Raw genomic sequence first — 23,511 nt, forward strand, 5'->3', positions numbered from 1 at the left:
CTGGTGCAACTCCAGTGGCTCTGCCAGAATTGCACCAGGGATGGGTCTCACTGGGCTCTGTTCCCTCGCTGCCTCCTTATTGAGCTGAGCTGAGGATGAAGCCACCCCGTGGTGTCAGGCTCCCATTTACACGAGGGCTTTGCTGGCTCAGCGATACCGTCTCGTAACGCCAGAGGGACCGATGTTGGATCGCGCTGCTGTGATTCGTGCCTTGCTCTGTTCCTACTGGTGAAATCCTGCGGCTGTGCCGGGGTTATCCAGTTGTGGAGAGGTTCATTCTGATAAATCACAAATCAAAACCGTGGTTAAAAAAAAAAAAAAGCTGCAGGACTGGTAGGGTCAGATGCCACAGGTTCCTTCCTCAGTCCAGGTGCTCCCCGAGGCCCTCGCACCCATCTTCTGCTGCTGGGGATTTTGCTGGGGTAAGTGCAGCACCGCCGCCTCGCTGCGGCTCCGGCCAGAGCCCCGCGGACCTCAGAGGTGGTTGATGGGGTTAAAGGTCCCCGACTCTGAAGCTGCTCCTGCCATGTCCAACCAAGCACCCAGGGAGTTCTGGGAGGACGTGTGGAGGGGAGCGTTCTCAGACAGGGACAGCATCATTGCATAAGCCTGCGGGAGGAGAGAGCAACGCAGGGCACGTGTGAATACACACCTGGGATGCGCTGCAATAAGCCACGCCGAGCACAGCACCAGCATCCCTGGCCTTGGCTAAGTGTCCTGCCAGCAGGTGGAGATCTACATCCACGAGCAGGGATGGCACCCGCTCCACCTACTGGAGTGTGCTGGAGCCTACAGGCAGAGCGAGGTGATGCAGATAACATCAGAGGCTCGAGCCTCTGCAGGGCAGCTGACACAGACTGTGCATTGCTGGGACATGGGTACATATGCTCAGTACAGCTGGGCCCGCAGTAATGCAGCTGTACTGGTTACAGTACCAACTTCAGCCCCCTGAAGGCTGAGAGTCTGAGCTACTTGGCAAGTGAACACACTCAGCTATCTACTGGAGGTACGTGCTGAAAGAGATACAGCCTGGAAGCATTAAGGGCATGCATGCTTCTAAAACAGCATAAAAGAACAACAGCCCCAAAGGCTGACCTGCCAAGCATCAGATAGAGCTCACAAAGTAGGACAAATTTTAAAGGAGCAAGCATTCCTACGTGGTTAGTACCTCTGTCATATTAGTAACAGGACACACACAAGAGCCAGGCAAGTGGACTGTGCTGGCAGTAATGCAGAGCACCCTTCTTAGAAGCTTAATGTTAGAGGCACTGAGTACCATCTCAACTGCCCAGTACAGTGATCAAGATCAGTGCTCCCAGTACACATGGATCAAGATATGAACTTGATGGAACTAGACTGAATACTTCGGTGCTGAGGTGCCACTTTGAGGCTTCTGGGTGGGCCTGAGCTGCTCTAGTTGACAAAGCAAATTGTCACCATGTGCTCTGCCTTTAGAAATCAGGGAGATCAATGAGGAAGTTTGTGAGACCTGCAGGACTGCAAGTCAAGGCAATACTACTGTCTATTATGCTCTTCATAATCAAATACAATGGCATTTTATCACTGCTCCTGTGGATTAAACTTGAGTTCCACAGCTCTCCTGCTGGTTTGTACTATCTCAAAGTAGAAATAAATAACAGTTGGAAAAAACATTTATACAGACAGATAAAAACAGACAGATGCTGCTGGCATCCTACATAAACATGTTCTCACAACACAGGGTCAATGGTAAGTTGACTGGGTGACCTAAAACTGATGCCCACTCCATTTCTTCTCCATTTTCCTGCACGGCTGTGACAAGACACGGTTCCCACATGATTCACTCATTACCATCACAATTGCTGCTCACTGGGAAGGGAAAATAAACCCCAGTGGAGGGAGGCCAGCTGCTTGCTAATCCTCCAGGATGTGCTGGCAGCAAGCTAGGTAAAATGTTCTGGCATATACCCACCTGGTTTTTAGCCTGCCTGTACAGAGTCTGTTTTATTGTTTCAGAGTCTAAGGTGGAATTAAACACATCTTTAACTTCAAATGCTTCCTCGGCTGCTTTGCGAAGATCCAGCCCCTTCCCAAAATTCGGCATCTGCTCCAAATCTAACAAGCCGGCTTCGTCCTCCTCAATACACCTGTACCAATGACCAGGGGAAGGGGTTGGCCTGTTGTTAGCTCATTGCACAGCTCACACACTAGCGTGGTGCTACCCAGCTCCTGCATGCACGTACACGGGGGTCTCACAAGCCACATGCATGAGCAGACAGACAGACACGAGAGTGAAACAAAATGCAAGGTGCAAAGAAAAGGTGGAGAGCGTGATTACACACAAACAAGCATTAGTGGGATGGATACTCGTGAGTCAGCCTGACTACAGCCCTCCCTGCTCTTCTGCGTGGGGGTGTCCACAGCTGCTGTCCACTCCTTGACACTTCTGGCACTGGAGCAATGTCTGAAGAACACTGCTGCGTTTTCTCTGAGTTGCAGTGAAGACCGTGATGCACTGAGACTACAGAAGATGCACTCTTTGCAACCCAGGACATTTGTTACGAACGTCAGTTGGGAAACGGAGGCTGAAAAAGGAGCACTAAGCCTATACAGGTGCAACAAATCCTAATGGTGAACACGCTTAAATATCACTCGACCTTGGGAAGAAAAATGAAAGCTCACTTTTTCCCCTGAGTGCTGGTGATCCAGCTTGAAGTCAACAACGTTTTGCTGCAAACAAAACGAGCAGCATGGTACAACACGGACTGCATACTGTGCCTCTCCCTTTGCCCTGAGCAGTGCTGCAGAGACAGGCATTACCCCCTGAACTGCAGCGCCCTGGAAAAGGTCTTTTCTGTTTTGAAACTAACTCATCTCCTGGCACAAACTCCTCAAGTCCTGGATCTACATCTTACTGCAGACTCTCCTTGAAGTCTGCTTGTTTTGTATCCCCCCCCCAACATGGTGAAAATGGAATCTGTCAAGTGAAGGCTCAAATCAAACTGAGGTATGGCACATGGCTTGGAAAATAAAACAGTCGCATTCACAATCTACCACTGACACAGGGTCAGGAGTCTGGCCCCCAGCTGACTTCCCACAGGGCACAGCCCACCTCACCTTCGGGTATGGTCAAAGCTCATGGTGAGAGACGTGGGCTCTTCATCTTCTTCATCCTCGTACGCTCCTCGGGGCTCTGCAGTGGGTGACACCGTTTCATCCTGCGACTTCCCTGTCAGGCTGTCATCATCCTCCTCTTCCAGTTCTTCATCTTCATCATCCACATCTTCCGTTTTCTCATTTGCTAATCCGTGACACTGGGAGTTGCTGTCAATATCCTGGATTTCTGGCCTGAAATGTTTGGTCAAGGAGGGAAGGAAAATAAAAGAGACCAACTGAATAAGTCCTGCATTTTCATGGTTATGTAACACAATTTATACATGTGTATGAATGAAAGCATCTCAAGATTTATCTATCTACATGTACGTGCTATTTAAACTACAAGGGAAAGGAAAACTGACACATTCCAAGCAGTTAAAAATCATTCTTTGCAGTGTCGGTGGGGACAATGAGCACAGCAGGCACACGCCAACCCAAGTGCTTTTCAGACCAGGAGTTTGTCTAGTCTGGATTTAAACAATGCTTTTCCATCTCTCAAAATATAGCATCCGTGGGACACGGGGCTTTCCTCCTCCTCTCTGTACTGCCTTTTAACAACCTCCATCTGAGGAAGCTTCCTCATAGCTGGGTTTGTGGGCACATTTCATATTCCTCAGTCAAAATGAGGTTTAGTAAGACAAAGGCAATACTCAAAGTGTCTCCCAGGCCCCACGTCTTGCCATGTACTCCTAACCTAGGTCATCTAACCAAAAGACTCAACACAGGGCTTAGTACTTGCAGTTGATGGCATTTTCCATTCCAAACCACTACATTTCTCTCTTTTAAGTGTTCTCAACCAAGCACTGCAGGACAGAGCCTGACTGCTCTTTGTACCATGTGAACAATGTGTGACACCAGGTCATCTTATTTGCTTGTCTACCTTTTATCTGCTAACGTCGACGCTTGGTTCATCTCACTATTTGCAATAAAATTTCTGATTTCAGAGAAATACGAATCCTCTTTCTCATCTAAAAGTGCATGGTTGTCTGACTCCGAGTTGGGGGAAGAGGCACTGGTCCCAAGGTGGTTTGTAATGACTCCAGAGTGCTGGCTCACTGAGAGAAACAAGAGAGGAGAACAGGAGAAACAATCAGATACTGTCAGTTATCATTCAGAGGAAAAATAAAGGAGGAGTGTTATGCAACAGTACTATGCAGTGAGGTTATTTAACAGAAACTTGTGTTTTCCAGGCTTGAACTACAGAGGAAAAACAGATGGGATTCAGCATTTATGGGTGGTATGTACAACTGAAGAGCCACCAGCTGTTTGCCTATTGCTCTCCTGTAGTGATGTGGGATGCTACCTGGAACGTTCTCGTGCTCGTGCTTCTTAAGATGTCGGTCCAGGTTGGTCTGCTGCCCAAAGCATCGGTTGCACAGGTGGCATTTGAATGGCTTCTCCTTGTTATGGATGTTTCGAACGTGCCGCTGGAGGTTGGAGGAGATGCTGAATGACCTGTCACAGTATTTACACCTGAAAAATAGAAGCAAATGCCAAAGAGTGCAACGTGAGGGGAAGAAAAAGGAAAAAAAAAAACACAAAAATCTGACTACCAGAAAACCAGAAAATGTTGGTCTATAAATCTTTACTCGGCTGAGGAGCTGGAATGCCATGAGGCATTAATCATCCCAGACAAATCTGATATTATTGTTACTCGAGGAGCACAAAGAAAGGATTAGGATTAATTAAGAAGCAAGCTGTCCAAACAAATAAGAATTTCAAACAAAATAATTACTTCCCCCCCCATACGTTAATGTAAAAATAGGAAAGGTGAATGAATTCATTTTGCAGTTTGCAGGGGAAGCAGGTGAAATCCGGCATGGGGGGAGGAGAAGGAAGAAAGAAGGGAGATTAAAACTATAAAGTCATCATTATTTAGCACATCCCTATACATGACACACGTACGTGTATTTATGGGAAACCCTACATTCATTCATTCCTGAAATTCCTCAGGTACAGGCAGCAGAGCCTTAAAGATAATTACAGCTGTGATCAAAGTACAACAGCTCCCAAGAAATGCACTGTAGCTTCCAAACTGTGTCAGATTCACTCCCACGGAGTGAATACCTGCTTTGCATTGAACTATGCACGACATACAGAGCCAAGCCAGGATGTCTGGGGAAACTGCTGAGCAAAGAAATGTCCCTCCAGGAAAAATCCCTCTGCAGGGGCCACGGCAGAAGCGCTGGATGCTGCTCCGTAGTTTCCTTCCCCTCTGGATCCGGACTGCCCGCAGGACGATGATGCTCTGAGCTCTGTGGGCAGAGCACGACTGCAGAGGGCGGCTTTGAACCGCAGAGTGGAGCTCCAGGACCGAAAGAAGAAAGCCAAACTCCTCTGAAGCAGCCCGATGGGATCCCTCGTTCAGTACATCATCTCTACCCCAACAAAGGGGCTTTGCTTTCCTCACGGCTCCGCTCCAAAAGCGCACGGGAAGCAGAACCCTGCTCTGCACAGAGCTCTGCAAACCCTGTGCACTTATGGGACAACATCCAACCGTTCCTAAACCCCTCTAATTCCATACAACACCACTTCTTTCAGCTCCGTGTGATGGGGAAGCGAATCCCATAAGCTGTGCCACAATTGCTCCCGGCACAGAGCTGCAGGCTCCGGGTGCTCTGGGCTCACAAGTGCCCTTCTTCCACACTTTTCCCTTCCCACACTCAAGCACCAAACTGGATTTGCCTTGACAGTAAGGACGTGGTGTGGTTTCCCACAAGCACAACAGATTCAAATACAAGAAGGTGGTGCCAGTGTAAGAAATCCGTGCTGTGAAACACACGCACCACTTCCAGATGTGCTCCAGCTGCGACTTTTATTTGGTCTCCGAAACCAAATTGCTATTATTTTTGGAAATAGCAGAGATACATTTATGAAACACTCTCTCCTCTTTATGGATTCCGTGCCCACCTTCAAATTTCCTACTGTTAAATCGCTGAAAAAAGTATTTAAATACTTCACATCATGAACCTTTCATTGTGATTAATTTAGGAAGTACGCAAAATCTCTTGTTAACCCACAGCTTTCTCAGGCTTCCAAAGCTTCTTCTCCCTCCCTGCCAGCAACTGCCCTTGAGCAGACTGCAGCATCCCAAGCAGACAAACACCTGATGTCCTGCAGGAGTACAGGAGCTGAGCTCCAGCAGTGCTGTGCCATCAGTTCCCTCCTCTCTATCTCCGGGCACTTCAAAGCAGCGCTGGCAGGAGCACAGCACGAACGCCCCGGCCCCCGTCCACCCATTTATTTAGATGTTCAGGAAGTCTTTGAAAAGTTCCCTTTGACAGGTCCTCCCTCTTAACTATGAGCTATGTGGATCCAGGCTCAGATGCAGAGAGAGGGGATAAAGAGCTTGTTAAAAAAATAGAAACCAGAGGGGCAGTGGCAAGGAGCAACAGCCAACGTCTGAGCGCCGGGACGAGGGCGACGGGCAGCGTTATTTGTGGTCCCAGAGGGGTCGGTGCTTGGATCTCTGCTGGTTTTAATCTAAATAAACGACCTGGACGGAAGGACCAACTTAAACACGGGGAAGGGGGAAGCTCAAAAAGAAGCAGTATTTGCTTTGTAAAAGAAAAATGAGAGCTCTCTGCGCGGAGCGGAGCGCGATCCGCGGTGCCACGGTGCATGTCAGCGTTAGCTGTTAGTTTCAGCTTAATGCAGATAACAGGACACGGGGGCCTGAAAGGAAATGAAAGGAAAACAAACTCAAAACAGACGTCGGGAAGCACATCTTTATGGGACGAATCGCAGCCTCGCAGGCAGTGCCTAAGGACGGGGTGTAATTCAAGAATCAATTAGAGGGCATCCTGGAGGGATGCGAGAAGAAAAGCCTTGCTGAAGCCAGCAGCCTGCGTGACTCTGCTCCCCCAGCTCTGTGTGCTGTCCTGACACTGTTTCAAATCTGATTTTTAGGAAGCACAGAGCATTACCAGGTATTCCTCAGTGCCAACAGCACGCAGCACTGCCCCTTTTCAGAGGGAATTAATTCACCTCCGCAGTGCCCGTGTGCTGTGTGTCCCCACCTCATATCCTCATTACAGACACCAAGGAAGTGTAAGCAGCTTGCTGAACAACATGAGAGGGTCGGGAAGCAGAAAAGCCCCAAGAAAGGCATTGATAAAACACAGAGAATCCCCAGGCTGCTTCCACCTGCGGGAAGCTGGCACTGTGAAAGCAAGCTAACGCTGGAAACCTTGGCTCTCTGAGAGCAGAGAAAAATCGATGATAATTAAGCTCTTCTGTATACACTGCACTGACTCTCGGGATCGCTGTTATAATGCAGTGTTGTCCAGAAGTCAGACCGACACGGCAGGAAAAGCCCTGTGCACATGGGCTGCTTTCTGGGAGGAGACCAGACATAAGAAGCGCGTGTTTTGCTGACCTGTGTTGAGTTGGAGGTCTCCTTGTTTGGAAGAAAACTGCACTGAGGATCTCTGAATAACCAGGAGGAGCGTTGGACTCAGATGGGGCTGCACAGTGAATGCACTGCATTCATTCAAAGCACATCAAACAGCACAACTGGCAACAGGGAACACTCCCAACATTCTGCTTTGGGGAGGGGGGTTTGACTTTCATTTACCTCATGTCTACACTCCATGCCTCCAAATGGAGACAAAACAGCTCTGAATGCACCTGGGGTCACAACACAGAAGGTAAAACCAAGCACGAAAACACCACGTGCTTGAGCAGCACTCGCTGCACACAGGCGTGTGCTTCTCTTTCTGTAAGAACCACCACGTTGGCTTTGTTGTGAACTTAGGACAGTGTGTGGAAATGCACTGCCACCTGAAACAGAACAGCTTCAGTTGCTGCTGCTGTTTGACAGCGTGCAGAACTCTGACTCACGTTATGGAAAAGGCAGAGCTTGGTTTCACGTGAGCGCTCAATTCGTCACTCATTCACTTTTGCTGAACGAGTGCAGACATGGGTCCTAAAAAGAAATGAAGTATTTTTTTTAGTGCCAAAGTCTCTTTTTTGTTTGTTTGTTTTGAAACTGACTGCAGAACAGTCAGAGAAAGCACGGAGCAGAACAATCCAGTGACAGATGCTCCTCTGGATCTCCACACACCCATTTTCTCGTGAGCTGCACTGAAATGTGAAAGGCTGAGGTGAACAGGAGTCCCTCTGGGGGAGCACAGTGACTTCTTTTGATCCGTGACTCCAGGCATCTCCAACATGAAGAAGAAGAAAGGAATCCAGCCAGCCCCAGCAGTTCCTTTCCTGGCAAGCCCTTCAAACCAGCCTGGTTTGCAGAGACATTCAGCACCTCCAGCTGTCCTTGAGACGAATGGCTAACGTGAGTGTCAAGCAACACTGGAAATCAGAGTGCTCCTTTGCCAGCATACATCTAAATATAAGCTAAGTGCCCATCTTCAGGCTGCCAACCTGGATTATTTTTGGCTGGTACACACAACATACAGCCCAATGAATCACTGTACGTAACGCCACGGTGGTGGTGGCACAGCATTATAGAAAGGGGAAAGAAAACACCAAAGCAGAGCAGGGAGCATGCTGGGGAAGGGGATTCCTTGGGGGTAACATCACCTGTAGGGCTGCTCTCCGGTGTGTGTCCGCAGATGCCTCGTCAGGTTTGCTGAGCGTGGGAAGATCTTCCCACAGTACCTAGGACAGCAAAAGCAATGTCAGCACCCGACCCTCACTGCCCACTGCCATCTCTGGTGGGGCCTACGTGTGTTGCCAATCACCCGAGGTTTTTGTAGAGCTCTCCTCTGTTCCCTTTTGGTCGCTGATACTGAATCTATTTGGTTATCTTCAGAATTCACCTCCAGATAAACGTGGCAGCCTCACACTGCTGTTACAGGATATACTGCTGGGAGTCTGACAGCCTGCTCAGCGTAAGGAAATGCAGCAGGAGGAAATAAAATAAGAGAAGGAACCGCCTTCCACAGTAAATCTGACTCACAGCAAACTCAAAAGGAAGGGATGTATAAATAAAGATGTTAATTGGCAAATAAAATACTCAGGAGGAAAAGCTATGCTCTGTGCCTGGGCAGCTCGATGCTTGATGTTGCAGAAGTAAATACGAGCTGAGTTTCTTAATTTCAGAGGCATTCGGATGTCCTTAAGACGGATGGTTAACGTGAGTGTTAATCAATACTGAAAATCCACGTGGTAATGGGCTACTGTATATCTAAATCTAAGTTCAGTCCTTCTGGTAGTGGGAAGCCTCCCATTTCTAACCACCCAGCTGAAACCTGAGCCCAGAGCTCTTGAGGAGGAGCAGAACACCACAGATGCACCATGAGAACCTGCCTGCAGGTAGAGCTGTGTGAGCAGGCACGGATTCCTGCTCCGCTGGGTTTTTAGCTGCAATGGGCACACGAGCATTTCTGCAGGCAGCACTGCCCTTGCAGAGAGCAGCTTGCTGCTTTTACAACTCCTTCACTTTGCATAGCTGAGACTGTGCTGCTTTTGCACTGCAGACTGTGGTGCTGGCTACCACACACGAGAGACTTGGCGTGGAAGAGCCCTGTTTGCTTGAGAATCTCCAGATCTGCCCTCGAGGTTATTAAAGATTACAAAGAAAACAGAGGATGCCCGTTTTCCACCAGACAAAACAAGCTATTTCAGAGCAACTTCGTCATCGACGTGCTCCGTTCTAATTCTGCTGCTCCTCCTTTTCCCTCCCAGCCCCGTGAGGATGGTGGGAAGTCCACGTGGGGTTTCTGTGCTCCCCTACCTGCAGGTGTAGCGCTCCTTGCCCTTGCGCAGGATGGGGTCGGACAGTGTGGGAGGCGGCGATCGGAAGTTGAAGGGGTGATGTGGAAGGGGCTGCAGGGAAGTGCCAGAGTCTGCCTTCATGGCTGCAAAGCTCTCCAGTTTCTCCGTCATAGTTTCTATGGCTGACATCTGCAAGTAGAAGGCAAGGCCTCGTGTCAGAGAAACGAGGGGAGCTGGGCGGGACGCAGAGGGACCCTGCAGGGAAGCTCAGGCTGAGGATGGAGCGGGGCCACACAGAGTTTGCCTGGCCAAGACGTTTTAATGACACGTCAGGAAGGTTGAGGAGCCCGTAAAGGTGATGGAAGGAGGAGTGGGACGTGGCTGAGCTTCCTGCAGGGAAAGGAGAGTCCAGCCAAGATAAAATAAAAGCGAGCAGCAGTTGGATGAGTTACGGCTATGGGAGGACTGCAGTCTGCACCTGGAAGTGCAGATTATGATTCTGTTCTATGATTCCGAGTCCCTTTGGGTGGGAGCAGCAGGCATGCAGGGCTGGCAGGGTGGCCCCAGAGGAAGGGCTGCTGTTGCCCTACAGCTTTGGGTTCTGGGACCCAACAGCAGCCATGGAAACACAGGAGCTGAACACCTGAAACAGGGAGCAGGGAGAAACCTGGGGAGATGGGAAAAAGGGAAAGCAAAAAAGGAGAGGAGAGAGCTGGAAAACAACAGTTGTGCACAAAAACCCTGCCTTAAAGGAAAAAAAAAAAAAGCTAACCCAAACCCACTTTTACTTTCATTAAAGCAAAACAGGAAATCCAAATCCAAGAGAGAACAGCAGCTCGGAGGACTACACTGATGTCTCCAACGTTCAGTTTTATGCACTCTCGAGAGCACTTTTGAGATACCAAGCTGAAAACGGGGATAAAACAAACAAGGCAGCAATAAAGCTGCCTCCTCACTGTGGATGACATCAGCAGGGAGGGAGTGATGGGGGCAGTGGGAGCCTGAATGGAGGCAGACAGCAAGCAGGGAGACGGCGAGCAGCGGAAGGCAGTAGGAAGCCATATATCAAAAGTAGATGCTCTATTGTACAGGAAGGGCTGACCTTTTGCACGTTTACACTTTATTAAACTGGGCTCGGGTTGGGGGGGGGTGGGGGGGGGAAGAGAGCCAAGATATTGTTTAAAATGGACGACTACAAAAAAAAAAAAAAAAAAAAAGAAAAAAAAGTTGTCTTAATCACCGAAGAATACATTGTGGAAAGCTGACAACCATTCATAAACCGTAAAAAAGAGGAGTAGGAAAACCCATTTCTCGATAATAGATCCGCAGCCCCTTAGTTGGAGGCTCCCAGCCCATGATAAATAGTAAGTAATACTTAGCGCCAGCCACTTGAAAAGGTTACTTGATCATTTACAGCAAAAGCTCTGCCCCAGCTGCCAGTCATGTAACAAAACCATCACGTTAAAATGCTATCCGGATCTTTCAGAGCTATGCCACTCAGCCCTTTGCTGGAGTACCTGGAGATATCTTTTGTTGTGCCCTGTTCTTTAGGCACTTAGTCAGAGATGTTTGCTGGCTTGATAGCCCTGGGCTTATTTTAAAATTCTAAACACTGGCCACAGCCTCTCCAGTGGTAAAGGCACTTTGCTATTTAGGGAACAACTGCCTGGCTATAATAAAGAAGAAGGGAAGAAGAAAAAGAAACTTAACAGGTGAGAAAAGGCTTTCCATTAAGTTATCAATAAGTTATACCAACTGTTTACACTGCCCAGAGTTTCATTTAAAATAGACAATGTACAAATAAGTCACCCCACAGCAGAGGAACCGCTGCCTACGAGTGGGTAAGAGCAGCCTGGAACACACTGTGAGGAAGCAAGCATCTTCTGATGCTTTACCACGGCTTCTGGCTGGCTGGCCTGGCAGCGAGGACCCTCTGTGAGATGGGGAGATAGGCACAGCAGAGAGGACTGAGAGCAGATGTGGGCTTAGAGAGGGAAAAACATGGGGAGGGGACTCCAACTGAGCTGCTATCTGAATGAGGGTTCTGATGAAGACAGGAGCAAGAGCTACTGAAAGCACAGTGCTCGGGGAAACGTCCAGGATGGAGATCTGGAGGTAAAAATCTCATGTGCTGCTGAACCAACGAGCTGCCTTTGTCCACCTTCAGCCCCTGGATATCTGACTGGTTTGTAGCCTGGGAACAGCCGCCCTCGAGACCAAGCGATCGTTACGCACTGGCCTCCTTCACTCAGAATCAGTTACCAGGAAATTTTGGGCTCGAGCGATTGTAAATTTTCGGTTATTCTGTGTGATAAGCCATTAGAGATAACCAGACCTTCCACATCTTTTCATTGCCATGGGAAGAGGACGTGGTCAGGATTTCGGGAACAATGTTAACAGCCTTCCACCCAACGCCGGCTGCTGCCCAGGGCCTCCACGTTTCTCATCGTCTCGTTGGGTTCCTTGCTGCACTAGCTCCTCCCTGCTATCAGATTCTTTACAGGCAGATATCCCCACCATTCTAACTCACACAAACACAGGATGTTCCTGGCCAGCCTGTCACCATTATCCAGCCTGTACGAAGGAAAAATCGGGGGAAGTTATTAACCAAACTCAGAGGCTGATGCAAAACAATGAAGGAACTAAGTTTAGCTGTGAAAGCAACCAGGATCCAGCTTTCACAAACCTGCAAGTTATTAATCTAAGGTGGGAAACGCTATCAGACAAGAACAATGCATGTGAATGCAATGAAGAGGACAGGAACGGGCACCAGCTCTGCTCCCAGCACGGGCTGGGGATGGCTAGTGGCTGTCCCACGGGCAGTACCACTGTGAAACAGGGAATTGTGAGCACAGAGAGCAGCACCATTTCACAAGATAAGCATTCAAAGTAACTGCTGGGAAATAAACTCTGGAGTTTCCAGTTGGACCCTGGGGTGAAGAGAGTCTGATGCAAGCGACCTCTGTGCACGTCTCCATCTCAAAGCTCTGGCTTCCAATCAGCACCGAGTTACAACCGCAGTGCTTTACCTGGGGGTGGAATAGCAGCGGGGACGGTCGCAGGTACTTCTCCTTTAGGGCACCCACGGGGTCTGTCACCTTCCGCTTCTCCACCCTGCTGGACAACAACACAGAGGGTTACATACCTTCCAGGGCACAGCAGCAAAAGAACAGCTGAACATTTAAACTACACCCATGAGGCTGTTCTCCTATCGACACATCTTCCTGCCCCCTCCTGTTGGATGCTACCGATGATGACCCACACCAGGGGCTGGAAGTGGTATAAAACAGAGCCCCTCCTTCGGGCGATATTTCGCAGCCACCAGGGGTGATGACCAAGAACACATTCTGCTCTCACTGCACAGATCCACTGCTGCAGTGGTTTATGGCCACTGCTGTTACGAAGCATCACGACAAAAACTGCACTGTTTTAGTGGGAGAAACTCTGAAGTTCACAGCACAGAAAAATGTTCTCCTTGAGAGTGCAGGGCCAGACCTGCGGTCCCACGCGCGCCACGATCATTAGGTGTTTCATATTGATTTCCTCCTTGCAGCTGAGATACAACTTGCATTGAGCTTTTTTGGCAAGTGTAGGTGGGCAGCAGTTGGGAGCACTGGGGGTTTCTAAGTGAGATAGGAGCCCAAAGCTCTTCTGATATCACTGCAGCCCTGTATGGGACCTGCTGAATCAGAGCCTGATCACCTGGGGTGAGCACTGAGTCAGCCACGGGAGCACAGGTGAAGGCAATGCACTGTGTGACCAGAAGGGGTGGAGCCTGCTCCACCTCTCCCAGACCCCATTTGAGGGCTGACCATCACTGGTTGCTCCTCAATCAGAGCAACACTGCGTGGCAACTTCCTGCCTGGCATAAGCAAGGGGCACTCATGACTTATTCTGCGCCGTGCCACGGTGTGGGGCTAAGCTGATCTTCTCAAGCCCAGTGCCTGAGAACGTTACCTTAACAAGGCTGAGCTAAAAACTGCCCTGATTTCAGGCTGTCTGGCTGCATTAAATTATATCACCAGGAGAAAATGTCAAGGATTTAAGCGGCCTTTGGGAGAAAAATCGAAGGAGCCAAACGATGTGAGAGACTCCGATAAAGAGAAGTTTAGAAACAAAATATTTCCATATTTTCTTGAGCTGGGACTTGGAAGCTCGGCTGCTTTGCTCATTACATCAGGAGTCTGATTCACAAGCGGCTCCGCCGTGCACTTTCTATTTTAATGTATTACTAAAACTGTGTGCATCCCGTGGAATGCGGCGAGCGATGCCCCGTCCTTCCCTTCCATCTGTCTTCTGTGCCTTTACGCTTTTCCCGGGGCTGCTATTTTAATTGGCAGCTGTTTTGCAGCCCGTGTTGTTTTAATGTTCCAACTGAGACTGCCCGGAGGTGGCAGAGCCCCACTCTCACTCCCAGTTTTTGCCTCCCTTCCCTACGTATCTACCTTTTGTCCCCTGCCTCAATGAATGCCACACTACATACGTTGTCCCTTTTCCCTTTCCTCCCCGGGAGGTGCCCACGTTACGTGTCCCAGGTGGTGATGCAGCCCTTTCCACCACAGACAGGCAGCGTGTAGGCTGTGACAGCATCAGCCCTGAGAGCTGGCACAGCCAGAGCTGCTCTCGCAGCAGCGGGCACCGAGGGGTTGCTAATCCTCATCTCAGCTGACAGCTCCTTGGCCCCGGTACACATTGACATCATTTTTTCCCACAGTTATCAGCCATCCAACAGCAGTGAGGCAGTGACATAGGTGATGTCCCACCCCGTGCCCACTCCTCTGAGCCATTCTGGTGCTGACACCGCTGCCCTGCGGTGACGCTGAGCCTTTCCAGCACTACGAAATCACAACCACAGCACATCCCATCACCTGACAGCAGCCTGGGCACCACCAGGCTCTGCACAGCCCTGCTGCACGCTGCTCCTAACTCCACAAATACCCATCAGTCTGAGCAGGAGCTGAGTGCCCAGCTGGACACGGAGCCTACTGGGTCAAACCTGCGGCTACGAAGCAGTTCATGTGTCCTAAGAGAGCGTTAACCAACAGCCAGGTTAATGTCTAAATGGAAATGGTTTGGGCTGCCTCCTTTCTAAGAAGCAGCAAATGGTATTTGCCAGCTGACAACTGCATCTCTGGGCAGTGATGGCTACGCTCATCTTCAGAAGTTCACAGTCTCATTTCCCTTTAGAAACAGACACAAATCTCTCCTGTACATCTTCTGAATGCACTCCTTCTGGAAGTTTAACTCGCACCTGGTCCCCTCTCCATGCACAATTTGCCATCGGAGCAACACAATGAATCACACCTCCCCCCAAAATCCTTTGAGCAAAGTCAAACTAGAAAACCCTGTGCATCTTTTTAAGAACAGCACATGCTTCTGGAAGAACCCAGATAACACACTACTGTGTATTTACACAGTACTCGCTACTCCAGGCTTAAAAACATTTCAAAAGGCTGAGCCTGCAACAGCAGTTCCTATGAATTGAAGAAGGAATTATAAAGAAAAAGGGGGGTGGGGAGAAAAAAAAAAAGGTGAAGTGGCTCACAAAAGGCCATCAAAGAAGTGAGTGGGAGCGCTGCATTCGCAGACTCCCAGGGCTCCTGACTCATTCCCAAGCCATGAGAGCCCGGGCTTTGAGGCATCTGAACTCTGCATTCTTATCAAATCAAACCTCTGGAATTTCCCCAGCAGAAGTGCCATCTTAGCGTTGGCTCGTGGGAGAGTCCTTAAATAGGTCAAGTTTCTTCTTTATCAAAATAAGGATGTGTGCTTTATACATATTGATTACGAGTACTCCTTTCAATTATTCAGCCCTTTTGGTTCAGAAAGCTCAGCGTGCTGTGACGAAGGGCAGATGAGCACAGTTGGACTGTACAGACACATTGACTCTATCAGGCATGCACTGCTCCTTCTGAACAGTGCACATCCAGATCCACCTCAAGCGATGGGTGCCAGCTAGAAAGTTAGCTCATTAGAGGAAATGATTAAGGCAGGGTATGTTAATACCTGTAGATGGGATCCATGAAAAAGGGTGATGGCTTAGCATAATGCAGGGATGGTTGCTGAGGCAGCTGAGACTGGGAAATCTTGGGTAAGACTTCACTTGCCATGAGTTTCCTTTCCCCATAAATGTGGTTCTTCCGTGGCTCTCTCCCTCCGTTCTGACTGGCTCGGATGCGGTTGCCAATGCTCAGATCCAGTGGCTGTTCCTCCCCCGAGGACGGGGCGGGCAGGACTTTAGGCGGTGGCAGGATTGGCTTTATCTCTTTTGGCTTTGTGGTGAGATCGAAGGGCGACTCCGAGCTGGTGCTGCCCACTTTGTGGAGGTCCCTGGGTGACTTTGGTTCTGCCTTGACCAGCAAGTTGTGATTGAGGGTTCGCTCCGTGAAAGGATAGAGTGAGTGGGGGAAATTGGGGAGGAACTGAAACGGGAACATGGAATGATACGGGAGCGAACCCATCTTTTTCTCCTGCATCCCCATAAAGCCAGGCCCAAAATACTTCTCTGCGATGGAGGCGATAGCTTTAATAGAGTCATTAGCTGCTCCTGTGGCGGGCAGCAGGTGCTCTTCCGGGGGAGGAAAGAAGGAATGCTGAGAATAGAAGAGGGGGATCTCGTTTGTGTTGTTGGTGGAGCTCGCCGACACAGAGCTGCTGACAAAGTCTGGCTTGCTCTCCATCTGTTTGCTCTTATCTTTTGTTTTGTCCCTGTCGCTCTCTGCATCGCTGTCCAGGTCAGAGCCAGTGCCAGTGGTGGTATCCAGGTCAGTGCCTGTGGTTGTGTTGACGTCCTCGAAGTCGCTGCCATCGGACATGTCACTGTTCCTGGCTTTTAGCTTCTCCAGGTAGGAGTTCTCCAGGCTGCTTTCGCATTTCTCCTCTCCAGAGGTGGCCTGGTTGCTGTTGCTCACCGCAGAGATGAGGGGAAGTGCCGGGTTCCCGAGGGGGCTCGGAAGCTTTGCGTCTTGGGTGTGGTTGAGGGGACTTTTGAGGAGTTGTGTGGGTGGTAACAAGGGGGGTCGGGGGTAGAGAGATGGAGGGAAAATGCCTGGGAATCCTGGAGTGAGGGCAGGGAATGCTGGGGGGGCAGGTGAGAACGGAAGGCCCCCCGGGTGGGGGCGGGATGGAAAATAATCGTTAAATCCCAAGCTGGCATGGTTGAGGTTGGGAGAGGGCTTGGATTTGTCCATCATGGAGGTGGGGGTTAAGGGGAGGCCCGGGGCAAAAATGCCCCCGGGGTTGTAATGGTTCTTGCCCTCGCAGAAGCGCCGGTGCTTGTTGAGAGAGGAGGTAGTGCTGAACATCTGGCCGCAGTCCTTGCACTTGATCTGGGTGCGACAGTCCGCGTGCATCCGCTTGTGACGGCAGAGGTTGGAGAACTGCGTGTAGGATTTGTGACAGACCTCACCTAAAGCATCAACAGAAACCAACAACAAAAGCGATATGAAATTAACAGGAAGCGGTACGGAGCGAGTTAAGAGCTTTCTTTAATGCCACTAAAAGTGAGTAACCACTCCGTGGGGATGCCCCGTAAAGGCCTTGCCAGGCAGAGCTCCGTGCAGCGGGGTGGACGTTGTATTTGTTGAACTAGCATGGCTGGCAGTGCTAAGCTAACACTGCCTCACCGTTCTCTTTAATGATCTGTAAATACAGAGCTTTCAAAAGGTGATTTTTTTTTTTTTTACAACTGCTCTCACCTACAGACTTTGCTGGTGTGGAAGGAAGAGTGTAAAGGAGGAGAAAAAAAAAATCCCACTCAAACTTTTCTATATATCCAAACACTAACTTTTTACTGTCCAATGCCTCTTTCAGCACAGGAATAAATCCCACTTCTGCATGAATTAACACTTCTTTCATGGGAGAACCACTGTTATCACCAATTTATAAACATGGAAACTGAGACAAAAAGAAGGAAGGAGCATTGTGCAGGTGGGCAGGCAAAGACCTGAGCCCAAATTCTGCCCACACTCAGTCCTCCGAGCCGTGACCCAGCACTCCTTCCTTCCTCCCACTTTTAATGAGAGGTACACAGAACTGCCACATTAGGGTGGACTTACTTAGAAGGTGCTTGTATTTTTTCCTTTCCAGAACATTACCCCTCTCTAATTTTGACCCTGTGCCAAGGGATGCTGTATTGCAGCTTGCACAACACACACCCTGGTTTATAGCAAATAGTTCATCTGCTCCAGCAGATGGTACCACAACTGAGCACACTTTGTCAGTTTTCACTGGCTCAGAGCTGTGTTTGTGCTATTTTTGGTGCAACACCTTCCGAAAGAATTGGGCTCTTCCATTGGCCACGCTAGGAAGAGTTGCTACAGCCTGCTGATGTGCATATATATGACAACTACTCTTTTTTAAGCCACGCACAATGGTAGGGGAGGGAACACAACAAAAACCAGCCCAAGTTCCAATGGGCAGAAAAATAAAAGCCTTCCCAGGGAATGCTGCCTCACTGCTCCCCTCAAGCCACTAATGGGTTCCATATTAACACATGTGACTCCACCTGGCACATCTGAACCAGGCAGAGCTGGCCTCAGTCCCCTTACGCACTGATTTGGACTGACAACTCCCTAATTCTTATGAGGTGAGAGTGAGGAGATTATGAGAAGGAATCATTCATCTCACTGCGGCAATAAGACGAGATTCAAATTATCTCTTTCATGTGCCCGTCATCAAGTGAAAGATTGCATCAAAATGAGCAATAAGAGCATTTTTTCTTCCTCTGCTGACACCCATCTGATTATCTCAGAGCACGCTAATGAAATGATCTCCCAGGACACCCCCGCATGCTGTTCCCATTACACCAACAGGGAAAAAGGCACAAGTGGGTTCAGTGGCTTCCCTACCGTAACATCAAAGCCTGGAATCAAACCCAGATCCTGCTCTGTGCTTTAATGGCACTTTTTGAAGAGTGTCAGGAAGCAGTCCCTAAAGTTTGCCACGGCTTTGTTGTGACACCATCCACCTCTCTGCACGGTTATCAAAGTCCCATAGGTGCTGTGTCAATTAAGAAAATATACAACCCCAAAGTGACAAGAAAGGAGACAAATGGCACACGAGGGAAAGCCCTTCTTCAGAAATATTCCTGCACAGCGAGCACTGAGGACGCCGTTAATCTGCTATTTATTTGGTTTCCATGTGCAATCTGGATGAAACACGCAGTGAATAAAGAAGGAAAAATAAAGCTTATACGAGTTTAACCCAACCCTGAGGTGATCCCACCATCAGGGATTGCAGGCAGACCTGGAAGCAACGTGGGCAGGTTGTGCCAGGGGTTTGTTTGTGTCACCAATGTGGACATGAAAAAATTAATATGTGGGGGAAGGAGAGAGAAAGAAAAGAGATGAGAAAATGGCATTGCTGGGACTGCTGAGAGTCAGCTTTTAACTTGTCAAGAAAGCCAAAAACTGCCATGAATGTTTACTGAAAAAACAGGGAGCGTGCAAGAAAAAAAAATAATAACTTCATCTTGTGCTCTGACCTATAAAATTACAGCGGCTGCTGACAGAGGGACAGCTAGAACTGGGGGGCCCTGCAGGATACGTGCAATTACAGCAGGAGCCGGGGCTCCGTGATGGCCGTGACAACTTACATATGAAAGGTTTGACAGTGCTGTGAATGTGCTTGTGCTGTTTGAGGCCAGACGAGGTGGCAAAGGTTTTGCCGCAGTCCGGGCAGGCGTGGGCTCGCGCGCCGACGTGCTGGGAACGGATGTGCCGCTGGAGGTTGCTGGGGTCAGTAAACACCTGGAAGAGAAAACACCTTCAGGGCACGGAAACCAAGCGGGAAGGAATGGGAAGCAGGGCTGGAAGAGGCCGTGCTGACCACGGTTACGTGGTGTGGGGTGCCCCGCGGCCCCAGCCCAACCCAACCCGCCGCACCTTAACGCAGTTCTCGCACTCGAAGCGCTTCCCGCTGTCGTGAGACATCTGGTGGCGGATCAGGTTGGACTTCCAGTTGAAGGCCTTGGGGCACTGGTCGCACTTGTACTCCCGCTCCTCCGTGTGGATCACCATGTGCTGCTCCAGGCTTGGGAGGAGAGACGCGGCCTTGTGTGTGGGGCTGGTGGAGCCAGGCCTGCCCCACACACAGCCCCACATGGAGCAGCAAACGATGGCCACAGAATAGGAACCGCTCAGGGCTCGTGGTGGGGGCACGGCCGCACCGAGGGCCGCGGCCATGCGTGTGCTTCTGGTATTCATTTCACAGATGGAAACCGCCCTCTCTGCCTCAAAAAGCCGCCGGGTTGTGCGGCTTTTCTTACTGAGCCCATTTACCAGGGGAAAGGGAAGATAAAACCGGGGCTGAGCCCGCCGGGTCCCGACAGGAAAAAGGAGTGCTTTGTGAGCGGGATTCCTGCAGCATCCCCACAGGGAAAGACAAGATACGCACGGCCGCAGCCGAGGCGATCACCTTGCCATTCACACGGGCACAAAGCCCGCCGCTTCCCGGAACAGAGCAATTCAACGTTGGAAAGAAACACGATGAGGTGCAAACACGTTTCACTTCTAAATGTCAGACATCTTTTATTACCGACCTGGGCGATTTCAGCTCCTGCCAACTGGCAGCCTCCCTGCAAAGGGGGGACCACAGCACAGCAAGGCAGCTGCTGGACGCAGGCCACGGCCAGGACCAGGCAGTGCATGGCTCCCTGCCTTCCCCTCCACCACAGCTCACGGTCCTCACATAGCCAGGCCAGGAGGGACCACCAAACCCTCTCTCAGTGCCCAGACTCGTCGCCCTGCCTTCAATCTGAAGGCATTCGCTGGCACACAGAGAAGGGCAGCCATGCACCGTCACCTCTGCACTCAGCCAGAGCGCAGCGAGCAGCCAGCACCTGCCCACCACCCCTGACATCCTCCTGCTCTGAGATATGATAGGAAATATTCTTGGGCCCAGCCCTTATGAGCTGGAAATCTGCTCATTTAAGAAACTGAATATTCATTTTGCTAATGAAACGCTGCTCTTAACCCTATAAAATCCTTCACACAAAGAAATGCAGACTTCGCGTGCACGTACATGAAAATATGTTCCTGTTAACTGTGATTTATGAGTTTATTTAGAGCAAATACGGACAAACTAATATGCTGTTTAGAGGCAAGTATCTACTGGGATTAGCCAAACATTTATTTATTTAGTCAGCTGCTAAATGCTCAATTTCAGCTCCCCAGTGGCACTCCTGATTTGATCTGTATTAACTTCTGAAAAATTATAAGAGCATCGAGGTATGCTGACTGGATTTACTCAGTGCTGGAGTGGGCTCCTCAGCACACAGAACGCAGTGGACTGATGGGGAGGGACAGATGTGGAAATGCTCTCCAACTGCTAACCCTGTCAGCGTGCAGAGCACACCCTGGTGATATTCCTGGCTCTGCCTTTCCTTGTTGGCAAAAAACAACCCCAAACCCTCAGCATTCTATTCCTCACACCATGGCACAACCACAGCCACTCCACCTGACTCTGAACCAGTGAAAGCCCTGAAAACCAGCCCAACTGTTACAGGTTCTGGATGCAAATAACCACAGCCCTACGAGTGATCCAGAACAAGAAACAAAGCCAGAAAAACCCTTCACGTTCTCGATTGCCTGGCACCTGAACCATTCCAGCATCACACTGCAAATGAATGAGAAATCCCAAAGATCTCTGCCTTATGGCTGTGTTCTGTTCCTATCACATCACACCTGAGGGATGGAAACTTTCAGTTCCAACTTCAGCAGGACCGAGAACCTTCCCTTTAAAGAAGTCCCATTCTTCTTTAGAGCTGTCTTACAGAAAGAATTCAATGATCACTGTAAACTAAAAAAAGATGGAGAATATCTGAATGTTCTGCTTTTCCTCTTCTTCTGTTCCACAATTCTACCACAGAAACGGTTGGTAAACAAGAAGTATTTTTGTGAATAATTAACAAATGGATATGTGTCAGGAAAAGAACTGGAGATCACTTCTGCAAGATTAAGCAAGAGCTCGTGACCACGTCAGAGTTCTTGGTGTGACAAAGCCTCTTTATACCCGTTGATCTCAAAGGGCCAAGAATTATGTCAGATAGAGTCCTTGCTGCAAACACTGGCAGCACGTCACGCTGCTGTGTCCTCAGAAGGACATCAGAGGGGAGCAGCTGTCGTGGAGCTGCAGACCAGGCCACCACGCTGTCCCCATGCCAGCCCTGGGAACGTCACGGCCCCAGCACGGCTGCTGATGGGGCAGGGAGACACCACAGCCCACGGAAGCAAAGGAGACTGAAAGCTGCCCAGCAGCTCATGGCATCAAAACGCTCTCCTGAGCCCTATCAGGGTGGGCAGGAGGAAGGAAAGGCACACTCCTGCTGTACCCTGAGCCCCCCAGCTCCCACCCAGGCTCTCGCTGCCCACACTGAGGGCAGCACTCAAGGCACGAGACCCCGAGCCCCATACCTGTACTTGTTGGGGAACATCCTCTCGCAGTCCTTGCACTCAAACACCTGCCCATCACTGAGCCCCTCCTGCTTGATGTCGTCGTTGAGCGTCTCGTAGAGCGAGCTCACGGCGCTGCACGCGTACTTCTTGTGCCGCCGCAGGTCCAGCTTGGACTGGAAGAGCTCATCGCAGTCCTCACAGCGGAACGTGTGCTCCTCTGCAACACACACACAGCTCGCTCTGACTGCGGGTCAGGGCGCTCCAAAACCCCACTGCACCCAATGCTGTGCTCGTAAAGAAAATGTATTACTCTGGGAGGTCATTCAAACCACCAAAAAGGAGATCTGCGAGTGACAGCGGAAGGGTTTCGCTTTAAGCACTCAAGGAAAGCCCGGCACAGGCAGGACTGCCAGGAAAGGAGAGGAGGGAGCATGCCATGCCCTGCTCAGGGCCACTGTCCTCCACGGGCAGCAGAGTTCAGAACCAGAGCAACCACAGAGGAAGGGAAAGGAAAGGGAGCCCAAGTCGTCGCTGCTGTGCTGTGCATTTTCTTCCCCCCCACCCCAAAGAGGGAAAAAAAAAAACCAACCAACAACCCACCACACCGAGCTCTAACGCACATAATAAATTACTGTAGTCAAGGTCAAACAAATTAAAAAGAGGGCAGCTATTATTAAGTTTACAAGGCAGCATCCTGACCACGGTGCCAAGTCAAACAATCGGCGCAGAGCTGTAAATTTTCCAGAGCGGAGCGGGGACAGCGCGGGGCTGTGCGGCTCCAGCAGCACCAGGGCTCACTCTGAGAACTTCATTTTCAGAGAGGAAAGCCTGTGGTCGGATGCACTGCTTCGGGGGGGGAAAGAGTGGAAATGCACTCAGTGAGAGGTGGAGCCAGGAATGAACACGGTGGGGATGCTCCATGCCCACCTGGGATGGAGAGGCGGTGGATGCAGGGCAGGAAGATGCATTTGTAACCAAAAGGAGAGCTAAGAGCAGAAACAGCAGCTGCTCCTGATAGAAATCCTGTTCATGGGCAGTTTGCAAAACAGCACTAACGTGTATGTCATGTGTTTTAAATCCCTGGAGAGGGAAACCTGGGAATTAGGACTTAAGGACCCACCGAGCACCAGTACGAGATCGTGCGTAACCTGCCATTAAAATGATGCAAACTGCTCATGGAAAAAGAAACAAATGAAAGAAAAAGGGAGGGCAGCATCGTGTTATGTACTGTTATTGTGTTCTACCTCACCTATAGCACTGAGCACACGATGTCAGCAGCATCTCAGACTCCACCTGCACGTGC

The 23,511-nt window shown here is 50.0% G+C and overlaps 1 protein-coding gene across 1 annotated transcript in view; it reads right to left on the reverse strand.

Moving 5' to 3' along the window:
* Positions 1-336: 336 nt before the first annotated feature.
* Positions 337-23,511, reverse strand: part of PRDM16 (PR/SET domain 16) — a 192,367-nt gene continuing 169,192 nt past the window's right edge. The window contains exons 6-17 of the mRNA XM_065737906.1: positions 22,227-22,425; positions 19,698-19,845; positions 19,409-19,562; positions 15,820-17,221; positions 12,843-12,930; positions 9,833-10,002; positions 8,677-8,754; positions 4,439-4,608; positions 4,016-4,190; positions 3,097-3,327; positions 1,952-2,126; positions 337-609 (exon numbers count right to left, since the gene is read on the reverse strand). Of these exons, the coding sequence (XP_065593978.1) occupies positions 475-609; positions 1,952-2,126; positions 3,097-3,327; positions 4,016-4,190; positions 4,439-4,608; positions 8,677-8,754; positions 9,833-10,002; positions 12,843-12,930; positions 15,820-17,221; positions 19,409-19,562; positions 19,698-19,845; positions 22,227-22,425 (3,125 nt within the window). The 3' untranslated portion in view covers positions 337-474. The remainder of the gene's footprint in view (positions 610-1,951; positions 2,127-3,096; positions 3,328-4,015; positions 4,191-4,438; positions 4,609-8,676; positions 8,755-9,832; positions 10,003-12,842; positions 12,931-15,819; positions 17,222-19,408; positions 19,563-19,697; positions 19,846-22,226; positions 22,426-23,511) is intronic.

The sequence above is a fragment of the Cyrtonyx montezumae genome, unplaced genomic scaffold (assembly GCF_038088225.1).
Source record: "Cyrtonyx montezumae isolate F1298 unplaced genomic scaffold, pur_monq_1.0 scaffold_21, whole genome shotgun sequence".
Lineage (NCBI taxonomy): Eukaryota > Metazoa > Chordata > Aves > Galliformes > Odontophoridae > Cyrtonyx > Cyrtonyx montezumae.